At 38.9% G+C, this 17,709-nt stretch overlaps 1 protein-coding gene across 1 annotated transcript in view; it reads right to left on the bottom strand.

Moving 5' to 3' along the window:
• Positions 1-17,709, bottom strand: part of Myrfl (myelin regulatory factor like) — a 153,716-nt gene that overhangs the window by 71,529 nt on the left and 64,478 nt on the right. The window contains exons 7-9 of the mRNA XM_029558986.1: positions 11,022-11,217; positions 8,239-8,315; positions 6,993-7,103 (exon numbers count right to left, since the gene is read on the bottom strand). Of these exons, the coding sequence (XP_029414846.1) occupies positions 6,993-7,103; positions 8,239-8,315; positions 11,022-11,217 (384 nt within the window). The remainder of the gene's footprint in view (positions 1-6,992; positions 7,104-8,238; positions 8,316-11,021; positions 11,218-17,709) is intronic.

Genomic DNA, 17,709 nt, shown 5'->3' with positions numbered 1-17,709 from the left:
TTCTCTACACATTGGCCCATTGAGGGTTTCTGTGTTAATCATCATCTGCTGCATAAGGAAATTTCTCTGTTGAGAGATATAATATTAATCTATGGGTATAACAATAAGTCATTAAGAGTCAGTTTAATATGATAACTGCTTAAAGGAAAACTAGTATTAGGCTCTCCCCTATGTCCTGTGACCTGTCTAGTCTCAGGTTCCTAAGCCTGATATCAATGTCAGGTATGGGCTCCATCCTAGGAAGCAGACCTAAAATTCAATTAGAGAGTGGTCGGTTATTCCCATAATGTTTGTGCCATTATTATACCAATGGGTGCAGTATCTTGCCATGCCAGTTGTAGCTGTAGTTCACAGGATTCACAATTGGGCAAGGTTGATGGTTATTTTTCCCTTCTGGTAGCATGCACTGCACCTTCCAGCACTAACCATTAGAGATGAGGCTCTGAAGTCAGCACCAGCTTGAGTTCCCCTTGTTTGTTTTACAGCTTATATATATAGTTTCTTCAGCAACAGGGTCTTATAGTGAAATTCTGGTGGGTAACAAAGAGCAGCAATAATGGCTAGTATTGTTTGACGGTCTATCGACCCCCTGGTCAACATCTTCAGGAAAGGGAATCCATTCCTGGCATAAGGGTTTTCTTTTGTTAGCCTATAGTGTCTAGTAGGGGCAATGTCCCCCTGTTATAAGGTAAGCCTTTTTAATCTCTTTATAATATATGTGCATATACTTTAAGAGGTTTCTATAATGATAAGTTTCCATATGGCTTTTTCTAAAGGCCTTTAATGTTATTTACTCATACTCCCTCTTCTGCCCTGCCCTCCCATTCCCCAGCCCATTTAACCCTTTCTACTTTATTATTTCCCTTTCCCCTTTCACATCATCACATTCTACCACCCCTCCGAGGAAATAGCCCCCTCCTCCATGGACATTTATTAGTTTCCTAACATCTCTGGATTTTCAAATTGAAACATGCATATCTAGGATTTCAAAGCTAACATTCAGCTATGATAGATAACATGAGACATTGGTTTTTCTGGGTTTGGGTTGCCTCACTCAGGATGTTTGTTTTCAGTTCCATCTATTTACCTGCAAAGTTCATAATTTTGGCTTTTTAAGAGCTTAATAATGTTCCACTGTGTATATGCACCGTATCTTCAGTACCCATTCATCAGTTGATGGATATCTAGGTTGTTTCCAATTTCTGCCTATTATGAAACGGGCAGCAATGAACATGGATGAGCAGGTATTTCTGTAGCAGGGTATAGAGTCTTTTGGGTATATGCCCAGGAGTTATATGTCTGGGTCATACGGTAGATCAATTTCAAGCTTTTTGAGGACACTTCACACTTATTTCCATAGTGGCTGCACCAGTTTGAAGTCCCACAAGCAGTGGACAAGAGTTCCCCTTTCTCCACATCCTTGACAGCATTTGTCATTGGTTTGTTTGCTTGTTTTCATTTTAACCATTCCGAGTGAGGTAAGATGAAATTTCAAAGTGGTCTTAATCTGCATTTCTGATGACTATAGATGTTGAAATTTAAAAAAAATTTTCTCAGCCGTTTACATTTCATCTTTGGAGAACTCCCTGTTCAGGTCCTTGCTCTACTTTTTAATTGGGTTGTTTGGTTTTTATGCTGTTTAGCTTTTTGAGTTCTTTGTATATTCTAGATACCAACCCTCTGTCAGATATATAGTTGGAAAAGATTTTTTTTTCTCATTCTGCACATTGCCTCTCCACTGGAATGATGATATCCTCTGCTGTGCTAAAGCAATTTGTTTTCATGAGCTTCCATTTGTCAAATGTTGGAATTAATGCTCTGCTTTAAGAGTCTTGTTTAGAAAGTCCTTTTCTGTTCCTGTAAGTTTTAATGTATTCCCCATTTCTCCCCTATCTGACTCAGGGTATTGAGTCTATGATTAGTCCTTGATCCATTTGGAGTGGAGTTTTGTGCAAGTAAAAGAAAAAGATCTAGTTTAATTCTCCTATATGCCACTATCCAATTTGACCAGCGCCATTTGTTGAACATGCTGTCTTTTCTCCGCTGTGTTTTCGTGGCTCCTTTGTGGCTGTAAATCTGTAAATCAGGTGGCTATAAATCTGTGGATTTAAATTTGGGTCCTCAATTCTATTCCACTAATCAATATACCTGTTTTCACGCTGTTTTTATTGCTATAGCTCTGTATAATTTGTGATCAGGGATGGTAATGCCTTCAGTAGTTCTTTCATTGTTCAGGATTATTTTGGCTATCCCGGGTATTTTGTGTTTCCATTAGAAATTTGAGATTATTTTTCCCAATTTCTGTGAAGAATTACATTGAGTTTGTAGATTGCTTTTGGAAGGATGACTATTTTCACAATATTAATTATACCAATCCAATCATACCATACCAAAGAGCATGGGAAATCTTTCCATCCTCTGGTATTTTCAATTTCTTTCTTTAGTGTCTTAAAGTTTTCATTGTACACGCCCTTCACTTTCTTTGTGAGATTTATTCCAAGATATTTTATGGATTTTGAGACTATCATAAATGGGTTTCTTTCCTGAATTTCTTTCTCTGCATGTTTTTTGGTGGTATATAGGAAAGCTACTGATTTGGGGGTATTAATCTTATAACCTGCTATTTTGCTGAATGTATTTATCAGCTCTAGGAGTTTTCCACTGGAGTTTTTATGGTCCTTTATGTATATAATCATATCATCTGTAAATAAAGATACTTTGACTTTTTCCTTTCCAATTTGTATCCCTTTATCTCCTTCATTTGTCTTGTTACTCTAGCTAAGACTTCATGTGCAAAAATGAACAGGATTGGAGGGGGTGGACATCCTTGTCTTGTTTCTGACTTTAAGGGGAATGCTTTTAGTTTTTCTCCATTCAGTATGATGTTCACTATGGGCTTGTAGTATATTGCCTTTATTATGTTGAGATATGTCCCCTGTATGCCTAGGTTCTCCAGGACTTTTATCATGAATGGATGTTGGATTTTGTCAAAGGCCTTTTCTGCATCTAATGAGATGATCATGTGTTTTCTGTACTTGAGTCTGTGTATGTGGTGGATTACACTTACTAATTTATGTATGTTGACCCATCCGTGCATCTCTGGGATTAAGCCAACTTGTTCATTGTGGGTAATCTTTTTGATGTGTTCTTGCATTCGGTTTGTGAGTATTTTATTGAGAATTTTTGCATCTATGTTTATCAGAGAGATTGGTCTATAATTTTCTTTTTGGTTGGGTCTGTCCAGTTTTGGTATTAGAATAATACTGGCTTCATAGAGGAATTTGGGAGTGTTTCTTCATTTTCTATTTTGTGGAATAATTTGAAGAGTATTGGTATTAGTTCTTCTTTGAAGGTTTGGTGAAATTCTGCGCTGTATCCATCTGGTCCTGGGCCCTTTTTAATTGGGAGATTTTAAACTATTGGCTCTATCTCATTGTTTGTTATTGGTCATTTAACAATTTATTTTATTCTAATTTTGGTAGGCCATACATGTCTAGAAAATTATCCATTTTGTTTAGATTTTCTAGTTTAATGGAATATAGATTTTTAAAGTATGTCCTTAAGGTTTTCTGAATTTACTATGGGTCTGTTGTAATGTTTCTCTTTTCATCTCTGAGTTTGTTAATTTGAGTTCTCTTTCTCCTTTTGGTTATTTGGCTAAAGAATTGTCAATATTAACCTTTTCAAAGAATCAACTCTTCATTTCATTGATCCTTTGTATTGTTTTCTTTGTTCGTATTTCATTAATTTTAGTCTTGATCTTATTTAACTCTTCCCATCTACACATTTTAGGTGTTGTTTGTTCTTGGTTTTTCCAAAGCTTTCAGGTGCATCATTGATTTATTCATATGAGATGTTTCTATTTTTCTGCTGTGGGCACTTAATGTTATAAATTTTCCTCTTAGGACTGCCTTCATTATGCCCCCAAAGGTTTGGGGATGTTATGTTTTCATTTTCATTCAATTCTAAGAATTTTTAAATTTCCTTCTTGAATTCTCCCATGATTTAATTTTCATTCAATAGTTTGTGTTGTGTGCTTTTCCCCCATTTTTATTGTTTTTGATACATAACTTTACTCCTTTGTGGTTAAATAAAGTGCAAGATATTTCAATTTTCATAAATTTGTGGATACTTGCTTTGTGTCCTAATATGTTATCAATTTTGGGAGAAAGATCCACGGGCTGCTGAGAAGAAAGTGCATTCTTTGGTGTTTGGGTGGAATGTTCTATAGATGTCTGTAAGGTCCATTTGATTTATGGTGTCATTTAACTCCAGGGTTTCTCTGTTTAGTTTTTGTCTGGTTGACCTGTCTATTGATGACAGCAGGGTGCTAAAGTCATCCACTATCACTGTGTTGGAGTCAGTGTGAAATTTTAGAGCTAGTAAAGTTTCTTTTATGAAATTGGATGCCCTGTGTGAGGTGCATATGTACTTAGGATTGTAATTTCTTCTTGATGGATTTTTCCTTTAATGAGTATGAAGTGACCTTCCCTGTCTCTTCTGACTAGTTTTAGTTTAAACTCTATTTTATAGGATATTAGAATAACTACACCTGCTAGTTTCTTAGTTCTGGTTGCTTGGAATACATTTTTCCATCCTTTAACCCTAAGGTGGTGTTGATCATTGTTGGTGAAGTGAGTTTTTTGGAGGTAGCAAACTGGATCCTGTTTCTAATCCAATCAGTTTGTGTCTTTTTACTGGTGAGTTGAGACCATTAATATTGAGGTTTATTATTAACCAATGTTTATTAATTCGTGTTATGTTGATGTTGTAGTGCTGTTTTCTTAGACCTCTTTTGGTTGACTGTTCTGGGATATCTATTCTTTGTGCCTGCTTAAGGATATCTAATCTCTTCTGCTCAAAGCACTCCATCAAGTATTCTCTGTAGAACTGGTTTTGTGGACATAAATCCCTTAAATCTGTTTTTATTATGGAAAGTTTTTCTTTCTCCTTCAACTACAACTTATAGTTTTACTGGATATAGTAGTCTGGGCTGGAATCTGTGTTCTTTCATGACTTGTATGACATTGGTCCAAATCCTTCTGGCTTTCATAGTCTGTATTGAAAAGTCAGCTGTTATGCTGATAGGTCTACCTTTATATTTGGGTTGATCTTTCTCACAGCTTTCAATACCTTTTCTTTGGCTGTGTATATTTAGTGTTTTGACTATTCTATGACACAGGGAGGGTTTTTTTCTGGTCCTGTCTACTTGATCTATATTCTTCTGTACCTTAATAGGCATCTCTTCCCCTAGATTTGGGTTTTTTCTATGATTTTATTAAAAATATTTTCTATGCCTTTGGTCTGGGTTTCTTCTCCTTCTTTTATGCTATGATTCATGTGTTTGGACTTTTTACAGTGTCCCAGGGTATTTCCTGTTTCATTCCTGGGTTATTTTGGATTTGACATTTTCTTTGAGTGATCCATTTTCCTGGGCTTGCCTTCAAGATCTGATGCTCTCTGTTCCATTTCCTCCAATTCCCTTTTGCTTGTTTTCTCTAAGCTTTTTGTTTTATTTCCTGAGCTTTTTATTTCAAATTTTATTTCAGATTGACTTTTCTTCAGAGATTCTCTTTATTTAATTATAATTTAATGTTCTGAACTGTTTGGTTATTTAATTGACCTGTTAGTGTTTTCATGGTCTTCATTTAGTCTTTTATTCATATCCACTTTGAGTTCCTTGAACATACTTATGATTACTATTTTGAAAGCACTGTCTTATGCATCCACTAGGTTGTCATTCTCAGGCAACATTACAACAAGGTTATTAATTTCTGTAGGAGACACGTTATCTTGGTTATTCATGTTTGTGCTTTTTGCTGCGCCCTGGACCTCTGAACTTGTGTAGTGGTGTTTCTTGGTATGAGTAAGTGAATGTTGAATGTTTGTTTGTATCTTTGTTTCTCCAACTTGTCAGACCATGATCCAGTTGAGCAGCGCTTGGCGTTCAGTCTGGGGGACACTTTATGTCGATGTGCAAATGGGGTTAAAGAAGTAGTCTCTGTTTGGCTAGAGATAGTTGCAACTTTTGAGTTGAGATTCCAGGACTCCACAGGGTCCTGGATCAAGAGGGTGGGATGGGGATTGCTAGGTAAACAGGTTGGCAAACAGATTAGGGTGAGAGCTTACAGGTCTGGGGTATACAGAGCTCAGGAAGTGAATCACAGAGAGCTCTCAGGAATGGGAGCTCAAGACAAAAAGTCTGGGGCAGGGAAGGATCCTGGAGATCCAGGCTGGGCTGAGAGCTGAGATGGCAGAGGGTGACTCACCCAGCCAAGACTGGAGGGGCATGTAGATCCGTGTTGGGATAGGATCCCTGTGACCTGAGGAAGTCTGAGAGCTAAGGCGGCAGGGTGCTAGGGAGTCTCAGGAATGGAACTCAGGACTACAAGTTTGGGGCAGGGAAGAATCCTGGATACCCAGGCTGGGCTGAGAGCTGAAATGGCAGAGGATACTCATCCCTCCAAGATGGGAGGGGCACTCAGATCTGGGATCTTGTTTGTTGGTTTGCTTGCTTTAAGACAGGGTCAGTCTCACTATATAGCTCAGGCTAGCCTTGACTTCATCATCCTCCTACCTCTGACTACCAGTGGTGGGATTACTTATATATGCCACTGTGCCTGGCTTTTATCTTTTCTTTTTTTCACTAAAAAGGGTTCTGGCAGTTTCAGGACCAACATACAAGTTTGATAAGAGCAGTCAGTCCTCAACCAAAGATGACAATGAGATGGAATGCACCATCTCTCATCTAGAAAATCATGGAGGGAACGAGGCTGAGCAGGAAAGTAGGCATTTCTGGGAGTGAAGACAGGAGAAGAAAGGTAACTATGGGAGAGTGAGACACATTAATAAGCCAAGTCAGAAAAGGGAGGAAATCAGCTAAGCAGGCCCAGTGTGCCACTTGGTGGGCCAGGAGGATCAGAGGGGCTCTGGAGGCCACCTCCTGGTTGATATTATGTCTGGCCACCTTGTATTCATAGTGACACTCGTACCTCTGGTCAGGGTTTGGCTTCCCCTTTTTTCTCATGTTGTTTGCTGTGGTTTCACTGAAGTGTAGTCGTCCAAGTGTTACTTTGGTAACCTGGTCGGTCAGCAAGTCAATTCTAAATCAAACAGCAGAAATATCAAGAGAATATAAGGCAACCCAAAACTTGATCATATCTAATCCATTCTTAGACTTTCAAGTATGTTTGGTCCCTGTTCTTATCACACTGCGGAATATCCTATTGTTTATTAGTCAAGGATCCACAGCATGGCTAGGAGTGTCCACCAAGGAAGGCCACAGAATCACAGAATGTTCCTCACTAGCAGAAGCTCTGCCTCAAGTTTCTGACTCATAAGATCCATGTGCTCCATAAGCCACAAATGGTTTCTGTTACCTCCACAGCAGGGAAGAAGGATCCTTTTCATCTGTGCTCCACTGTGTTGAGATAGAACTCTCCTCCTCACACTCAATTTTTCTGGCTTCTTCATTAACACTTCAGTTTTTCTTTCTCCTTCATGTATGTGACCTCTGTAGCCTAGCAACAGGAGGCAGCTTCCTCCAAAAGAAAAGCCATGCAGCCTGCCCAGGTAAGGGAGACCCAGGTGTACCAGGTCAAGTGATGTACTTGCTCATGTACTTAGTCTGCACAGTAGTTTACATGAGTGGTTCTGTCCAGACTGCAGGACCATCTTGCCCCAAGGGGGACTGACTACAGATCAGCTGCCTCAACTGTATCCTGGTCAGATAAGTCAAGTAATAGAGTATATTCCAAGTCATTCTGGAAAGAGTGCTCTAAGTTTGGACCTCACTTCTGCTGTGGATACTGACATACGTGCAAGCTTTCTATCTTGGGACCCATCCTAGCATCTACCAAAGTAACCATAAAAAACAAGGACAAACTCATTGTATGCACAGCATGAATATAGAACCTTGAATATAATTCAATTAGCATTGTGCTAATCTAAATTAAAAATTAAAGATACCTCTATAATCCATCTCAAGAAATTAAGTTATCAGGGTTGTTAGTAGTAAAAGACTGTAAGAATGAGTTTTTAAATGGACTTTTTCATAAATATTTTTCCCATGACTACAAAGCATTTTAGCAACTTTATTTTATTGATAAACATGTGTTCATTAATACTTATATCCTATTACTAACTTAGATTCTGCCATCGATTTCATTGCAAATAAACACATAATATCAATCTTCTTCCCAAAACATTCACCAATATATTCAGAAAAGAAATTCTTACTTAACAGGATTAAAAATCTTTTTGCTCCTATCTGCTTGTGACTGTTCGATAGCAATCACCTGATTGGTGCCTTCTGCCTGTATGGAAAAACAAAATGTAAATTAGTTACCTCATAAACTAGCTAATTTATTAGCAATAATATTCATTAGTAGAAAATGTTTAGGTACTTAATACTTTTCTAAGGCACCATGATAGGCTCTGGGTACTGGGTACAAATTCCTAAAAGGACAGATGGGACAATGGCCCCTGTGTAGTAACAGTGTACTATTGATGACAAAATGTCTGCAGAACTAAGCACCAAAACACAGACCACAGTTCAGTTTAGGTAAACATGAGTATAGAGTGTGCTCGTAGCAGAAGGAAACATCAGAAGCAAAACACAAGAGAGAGTCAGCTCCAAGGATGCAGGCACGTACATCCATTCATTCTGGAGATTCTTAGTGCACACCTACTGTGCAGACACTGCTCTAAGCATCACGGATACGAAGAACAAGGCAGGCAGCCTTCTCATTACTGCTTAGCTGCTTGCTCTTTTCTTTTTGAAAAAAAGAAAGGGAATAAAATGGAGAATGGACATGGTCAATGCACACATGTGCACGTATGAAAATACCATACTGAATCCCACTAGTGTATACAGTTAATATGTATTGCTAATTATAATTTTTAAAAGTGAATACAATTAATAAAAATTACTGGGCCTACTGGAGCAAGAGGCCTGTAATGCTAGGTACTCAGGAAACTGAGGCAGGAGTATCACCAAGGTCAAAGCCTGGGCTACAAGACCAGCCTGGGCAATTTAGTGAGATTACATCTCAAAGCAAAGAGTAAAAAGGGGCCTAGGGAGTAGAATACTTGCCTAGCATACATGAGGTCATAGATTTGTTTCCTAGTAACACACACACACACACACACACACACACACACACACACACACCAAAACTGTTCTGGGAGAGCTTACATTCCAATGTGAAAGAATAGTAATTCAGAATATAAGTAAGTAACATCTAGGAACTGGGGTTTGCTGCACCTGCTACATATTCCTGTGATTCCATGAGTAGGAGCAACAGCAGTCTTATGAGACCCAGCATGTTGGTGTTCACATTGGAACAGTCTTTCTAGAAAGCAAATGGGCAAACTACATCAAATTCCCCTCTTATCCTCAGGCATACATGGGTGCACACAAATGCTCACTAAAGTTTTATTAAGAACTATTAAAAATAAACAGAAATGAAATTTCCAATAGTGCAGTCATTAATATTATGAATTCTTAAAATAGAAAACTACCAACTTTATAAACGATATTTTATGAAGTCCTTAATATATTTTTATAATGAAATAGTAACAATGTGCAATTCATTTAAAAATTATTTTGATGTATTGTTTATTTGGAAGGAGGGTGAAGAGTGAGAACATCTCACAGCATACATGCAGAGGTCAGAGGACAACTTTTACACATTGGTTCTCTTTTCCCACCATGTGGGTCCTGGGGATCAAACTCAGGTCATCAGGCTTGGTAACAGGTCCTTTTACTACCTGAGCCATCTTCCTAGTCCAAGACTCATTTTAACAGAGGAAAAGTAGTCTACCAAATGTTGGAGCCTAGCTATGAATATATTCCATCTCTTCTTCACACATTTCTATTACATACCAAAATTTTCACGATGGAATCATATCATTTTCAAAATCCAAAAACATGTTTAGTTGTTGTTGCTTAATTGCTTGTTTGTATTTATTTATTGCTGTTGTTTTAAGAGCCCAATTGGGAATAAAAGTTGTTGGTGGCTGCAACAGCCAAGCCCCATTTTAGAAGGCTTCACACCTAACACCAGATTCCCCATCAGAATGAAATATGATGAAATATGTACATAATGGATATCCCTTTTCCAAAGGAGCTGGACATGAGATAGTAATCTGTGTTCTGGCCACTTAGAAATCATGCTACCCACACCTTGGAAGGGGCCTAGCTGAGCTTCTAATGACTCCCAGAGATGAGTTGTCATACCCAGACTGACCAAGTTGTAGGTGTAGGACGCAAATAAATTACTGCTTTTATCTTTATGTCATTAATGCTTGATATGGATAATGCAACATAGACAACCCAACTTTATCACCATCTTAGATGAACTGTGTAACATCACTGAGTCTCAGTTTCCCTTGTACTAAACTATAAAAAAGTGGGAGCTGACTAAATTGATGGTTCTTTGGCCTTTTGAAGTCAGAGGCCTCTTTGAGAATTGGGTTAAAAGTGAATCCATTCCATGTGAAAATGCATCAGCAGCATCAGCCAGAATAAAATAATTGAAAATAAATGCATTAAATGGCAGATAAAACTGCAAACATTACAGTTTGAAGTGATGCTGTGTCAGATTTGAAATTCACACTTCAGGAAGTGGCAGCTTCTGTTCCCCATGTCTTTATTCTTAGCACCCAACCACCATGCTCGGAGGAAGTACAAATCACCCCACTGAGAGGTCCACATGGAGAAGAGCTCAGGCTTCCTGGCCACGGTCCCATTCAAGTGCCAGGTTATGGGCAGATAGAGGTTGAGTGGCAGGTCATTAAGCCATCCTAGAAATAGCTGGCTGAGCTTCTCTAGCAAATAACTGAAGAACAGAGATGAGCTTGGTCACTGCCACACCTGACCAAGTTGTAGATATGTGACTCAAAGAAATTACTGTTATCATCTCTGTCACTAAGGTTTGAGATTGGGATTGGGTCGCAATAGATAACTAAAGCACTTAATAAACGCCAATTGAATTCAATTGAATTAATAAAAGATTTACCTTAATTCCAAAAGCTTTCAAATAAAACATCTCTATTGGCTTTAGGCCCACTTGGGTTTTAACAAACTTTGGACTTCCCCAAACTTGGATATGGATGGTTATCTGAAAATGGTTCTTCTTTTGGCAAACAAAAGCTTCATCTACTGGTGAGAAAGTAAATCCTTTGTCTGTGACAACTTGATAGCCCACATCAGGTCTACAAAGAGAGGAATCAAGAAACCAGTTTCACAATATTTTCTACACTTTTTTTGTTGATAATATCAATTGTATAATCATTGTGAGAAAATATTGTGTAAAGTGCTTTTTTTCTGTGTCTCATCAATTGATTGCCTGCATTTTTACTGAAGAAATGAAAATGATATCTCAATACATGACTTTTTAAAAGATCTTCTCATAAGAAAGCAGTGCAATTGTTGTCAAATGGAAGTGCTGTTTCCTTGGGCTGGCTTTCCTCTTTGTGCTTTCTAAGCTTGCAGTCGGACTCCATGACACAGTAGAAAGACATAGGTTGGAAGCTAAGAAGTCACCACATCACTCAAAATTATCTGGGAGAGAATTAATCTCCTTCCTCCTTTCAGCAGCACCTTAGCCACTCAGATCAAAGGATGTTCAGCCCATTGATTGTTGTATGAAAAAGCAGACTGCTCAGAACTGTGGGACACCTTTAAACCAAATTAAGGAGAGCCGTTCTACTGACTGGAAACCTATTTTCCCTAGAATATGCTCCTTTCCTTTCCATTCTTCTGGTCTCTGGAGAGCCCTTCTGTGGGAAGGAGAGGGATGGTGGCAGATCAAAACTTTGCTTTATTTACTTTTTCCAGTAGCAATGCTTTGCATATAACATGCTTAATAAGAAAGTTTCTTAAATGTTAATAAAGGGCAAGGGGTCTAGAGACATGGCTCAGCAGTTAGGAGTGCATGGTATTATAAAGGACTTAAGTTCAGTTTCCAGCCCCCACGTTGGGTAGTTCACAACAGCCTAAACTCCAGCTCCAGGAGGATCTGGCATCCATATGTACCTGCACTTACATGCACATACCCCCCCATGCACATAGTTAAAAATAAATCTTTAAAAACTATTAATAAAAAACAAACATTATATGAAACATTATTAAGTAGAGAAGAAAATGTAAAAGTTGTTAACTTCCCTGGCGAAATTTTAATTCATCGTGGTTTCTAAGTAAGATTTTTGTGTTCAGGAAAGAAGCTCCTGCTCAGAACAGCAGTGGAAGGCAGTGCCCACTGCTCTGCTGTGAGGACTGTGGTCTCCTGGGATCCCAGTGTGAATGGTACAGCATAGAGTTCCCAATGTTGCTCTATGCAACATGTTACAAAGAACATGGACATTTCTTTCTTTTAGGAAAGAAATGTCCATGTTCTTTGCAAGTTAAGCACCTGCCAATGGGTAAGTCAGTTACCTTCAAGTAACCAATCAGTAAGAGGCCTGACAATCACAGTGTCTGCTAACAGCAAAAGGAAAATCCACTGAACAAATAATTAATATGTTTTTTATGTGTATGCCTGCAGATATGTAAGTGCACCTGTATCCTGAAATGCCCATGGAGGTCAGAAGAGGGCATTGGATCCCCTGGAACTGGCGTTCCATTTGGTTTTTAGCCTCCACATGGGTGCTGGGAACTGAACCCGGGTCCTCTATAAGAGCAGTCAGTGCTCTTTACCACAGAGCCATCTCTCCAGGCCTCAACAAAGAATTTGATGACAACTACCTGTCTTCTGCTACCCAGGAAATTTATATGGATGCTCGTTTCCATAGTGAATTGACTAATGTGCTTGTCTAAAGCACACCCCTTTAAGCTGTGGGTCATGACCCCATACAAGGGTCACATAACTGAATGAGGAGGTCACAAAAAACCTGGTAATTGCAAAAGGTTTCTAGATGCACAATGACCAAAAGTTAATTCAAAATCAAATATGTAATGGATCCCTGCTGTTTCTGGAAGCAGTCATGCATGTTCTGAACACACATGTGCACTTTACAGTGCCCATGCCACTACTCCACACAAGGCCAGTGATCGCTACCTGAAACACCTCAGCTCAGATTTAAACTATTATAGCTGATAACTGCAGTATTTTTACTGTATATACAGTTTTTGTTCTTACAGAAACAGAACAGTTTAATTACAGAAAACAGAGACCTTTTTAATATTTTCCTACCATAATTCCTTGGCATGTATCAAATTAGTATATCTTTGGACTGGATTGTGTTTGGATGTTTTGATTTTTAAAATTGCTCTCTCAGTTGCCAACTTGAATTCCATAAAAAAAATCATTAAATAAATCTTGGCTTGAGATTTGGATAGAATATCCAGCAGTTTCTGAAATGGCTCTAAATATACCTTCTGTAGTTTCATACTTTGTATTTATGTGAAACAGTGTTCTTAGCACTAAGAATAATAAAAGCAAAACATCAATTAACTCTGAAAAACATTAAAGATATTATGTGTTGTATAGTAGTAAATATTGAGCAAAGATTTACTTCTTTGTGTAAAAATTAACAAGCACACCCATCTTATGAGTATGCAAATTTGTTTTTTCTGTTAAAAAGATAAAATTATATGTATACCAAAGACCTGTTTTAAAACAAATTTATGATTTATTATAAGTCAGTGTTTTATTTATATACCTATTTATATTCTTACAGGAGGTTGTATAAAAAATTTTCAGGTGAGGGGCTGGAGAGATGGCTCAGTGATTAAGAACACTGACTGTTCTTGCAGAAGACCCGGGTTCGAATCCCAGCACCTACATGGCAGCTAACAACTGTCTGTAACTTCAGTTCCAGGGTATGAGACAGCCTCTTCTGTCCTCTAGTATTGCACGACATAAGTGCACTTACCTACATGCAGGCAATATATGCATACACATAAAAATAATAAATAGGGGCTGGAGAGATGGCTCAGCAGTTAAGAGCTCTGCACCCACATGGTGCAGATTCCCAGCACCCACCTTGGTATGGATAATAATAACTGTCTTGGCTGAGAATAAATGGGATATTTTTGTAATGTTTCATTTGAAAGAAGGAGGCAGGTTCTTCTTACAGCTCAAACATGAGTATTAGCCTGAAACTGAAGAGGTGTACCGAAAATGAAATGAACCAGTAAGAATTCTACTGAAGATTATACTGAACCTTAAATGCAAACATCTGTCTAGAGATCTATTCAATCCACCATGAAGGGCAACTCTTCTTTTGACATCAAAAATTAAGCATGTAGTCAACTAAGCTTGCTTTTTAAGAGCTCTTCTGTTTGAAAAATCATTCAGAAAAAAAGGTTTAATAATTAAAAAAAATAATTTATTGAGAATTTCATACATGCATATAAGGTGTTTTGATCAAACCCATGCCCACTCCCTCCCCTCCAACTCCTCCCATAGCTCCCCATCACTTTTTTCTGGTAACTTCATGTACTTGTTCTTCTTCTTTGACTTTTTTACGGGGCTTTTGGCTACTCTAACATTCCCCCCTCTGAAGAGGTAACCCTAAAATCTTTCAAGGATTAGGTAAAAGCTCCCAAATACTTTCGACATTTTTGGCATTTGGAACTAAATGTATTGCTAAGAGGCTCAAGGACATTGTGACTTTTAGCCAAGAAACTGGCTATTTTTCTTTGGGGTCTTTTTACCCTAACTGCCTAGCTAATTCCTACCTCCTATTCTTATCACAGCATTCTCTGAAAAGGTTACCCAAATTGCCAGTAAGGGAATCTGGACACAGATCACTCTGGCTTCTTCCCTGCTGAACAGGGACGCAGGGTGAGGCAGTGGTCCTATTAGAAGACTCCCAAATTGTAAAACTCTTAACACCACGTGGAGGCAGGATCCAGGAGCTCTCAGGCAGTCCCCTGCATTCTCAGCCCCAATGCCAGAGGGAGGCCAGAACCCCGCACTCTCCAGAGGTCTGCTGAGATCACAGCCACTACCCCGCTACACTGATGGAGATCGGAGCCCACCCTCCAGTTTAATAGACTTTTAATCCCTAATTTCTTTGCTTTTAATCTAGAGAGACATTTTCTAACAAATTAAACCTATTTATCTATAAACAAATAAGTGATTTTCTATGTCAATGGCTTTGAATAGTCAAACCAGGGAAGCTTAAATTATCTCAGAGAGAATATTATCTGCCTTTTTTGTTTAGAAAAAGTGAATTATAGCTAAATATTAAAAACAAATCTGCCTCTGTACCTTTGAGTTGATACCATCTGTGTTCTCCTTTTTTTCCAGATCAGTGGAGCAGAGATAGGCTGTTGCAATAAATATTTTTCTGTGTGTGTAGATGTGCCAGTGTCACTGCACATGTGTTGAGGTCAGAGGACAACTCTTGGTGTCAGTCTTCTCCTACCACCTTATGGGATCCAGGGATGGAACTCAGGACTGCCTACAAGTACCTCTACCCACTGATCCACCTTGCCACACCAAAAATAATTTTTTTTAAGTTTCTTTAGGTAAGAAGAAAGATAAAACTTACCTTTAAAAAAAGTTGGTCAACTCAGATGCACAGAGACAGAAAAGTTTTCACTAAAACACAAGCCTGTGTGTGTGACCATTTCATGCCTTGATACTCTTATTTTAGATAGAACATGAAATGCTCCCAAAAGATAACCAAGGAAAGGCTAAAATTCAAAAGCAAGAGCTAGAGTCCTTCACTTCATTTTCTGATTACACACAAGCAAAGGCACGGACATGATGTTCCCGTGGTCCTATAAGCACGTAGCCTCTTTTTGCTGCCTATAAAACACAACTCCCCAAATCTGTTTAATTCCTTAGACTTTGTTTTTTTAAAAGAACCTATTTCTCCCTGTAGTCCATCTAAAGCAAAGGTCCTGGTGATAAGGTTTGCTATATTTGAATTTGGAAAATTCCAAGAAAGCCCTCAAGTGTGTCAGCCAATCTTTATTTCATATTATTTACCTGAAAATTCTACTCTTTAACCATTGTTTTCTTTTGTGTTTTTAAAGGAGGTATTTATAACTAAGACCAATTGGCTATTTGCCAATACTTAGACTATTTGCATCCTAAGAAATAAAAATGAAGTTTAAAGAATGTTTAAGATGAAAAATGCATGGCTCTATGTTTATTTTTAAACTATAACGTTATAAGAATAGGGGTAAATTTTTACAATTGTAGGAAAACTTATATGCTTCTATTCCAACTTCCTGATACACTGTGGCTGCAGGTTAAACCTTCAAAATATGCAGCGAGTATGTTGACTTTCAATTTGACAATACTGATTCTTAGTATAGACATTAGAGGTCACTAGCTACCGATTTAATGTGGCCCCCTGAAAGTATTCTATGGTATTATAAGTTAAGTGCAGGATTAGGCATTAGTGACTGGAGCTGCACTTCCCAGGCTTTCCTTTATAAAAATATTTTATTCATTATTTTTTTTTATTATTTTTATTTTATGTGTATGAGTGTATTGCATGCACGTATGTGAGTGCACCCGTGTCATGCAGTGCCGCGGAGGTCAGAAGAGGCCTTCAGATTCCCATGGAACTGGAGTTAAGGATGGTTCATAGCTGCCATGTGAGTGCTGGGAATCGAACCCGGGTCCTCTGCAAGAGCAGTCAGTACTCTTAACCACTGAGCCATCTCTCCAGCCCCTTATTCATTATTTTCATTTTATGTGTATAAGTGTACTGCCTGAATGTAAGTACACCCATGTCATGCAATGCCCACGGAGGTCAGAAGAGGGCATCAAATCCCCTGGAACTGGAGTTACAGATGGTTATTAGCTGCAGTGTAGGTGCTAGGAACCAAACCTGGGTCCTCTGTAAGAGCAGCAAGGGCTCTTAACACCTGAGCATTCTCTCCAGCCCCATCCTTTTTGTTTTTTTTTTTATTTCAGTTTTTAAATATTTATTTGGGTGGGGGTACATGTGTGGAGGTCAGTGGACAACTTACTTTCAGGGCTCCTTTGTCTCCTTCCACCATGTGGGTTCCAGGGATCAAACTCAGGCCAAGTTTGGAGAGAAGCGCCCTTCCTTGCTGAGTCACCTTGCTGGTTCCCAGTTTTTTCTTTTTAACTGGGCATGTGATCCTAGAAAGATTCTCTCTCTCTCTCTCTCTCTCTCTCTCTCTCTCTAGCATTTAGTGGGTGAATTATAATGAGTTGGGATTATGAACCTGGGTCTTGAAAGCCAGAAACCTGTGTCTTAACTATTCTTTAGTTAAGAAGCAAACTGTCCTGGTTTGTTTCTTCGTTCCTGTGACAAAACACTCTGACCACTACCAACTTGGGGAGGAAAGGGTTTATTTAGCTCACATATCCTGGGTCACAGTTCATCAGGGAGCCCAAGGTAGGAACCTGGAGGCAAGAGTTGGAGCACAGGCCGCCTGTGTCTTATCTATTCTTTAGTTAAGAAGCAAACTGTCCTGGTTTGTTTCTTCGTTCCTGTGACAAAACACTCTGACCACTACCAACTTGGGGAGGAAAGGGTTTATTTAGCTCACATATCCTGGGTCACAGTTCATCAGGGAGCCCAAGGTAGGAACCTGGAGGCAAGAGTTGGAGCACAGGCCGTGGAGGATCACTGCTTACTGGCTTGCTCCTCTGGCCCCTGCTCAGCCTGCTTTCTTATGCAACACAGGCCTACCTGCCCAGGGGTGGCACCACCCACAGTGGGCTGGGCCCTCCCACATCACTCATCAAGAAGATGCCCCTCAGACAT

Source organism: Nannospalax galili, unplaced genomic scaffold (assembly GCF_000622305.1).
Source record: "Nannospalax galili isolate Female #2095 unplaced genomic scaffold, S.galili_v1.0 scaffold749, whole genome shotgun sequence".
In the NCBI taxonomy this organism is placed as follows: Eukaryota; Metazoa; Chordata; class Mammalia; order Rodentia; family Spalacidae; genus Nannospalax; species Nannospalax galili.
The sequence above is the reverse complement of the archived record's forward strand: the minus strand, read 5'-3'. Positions and strand labels throughout refer to the sequence as shown.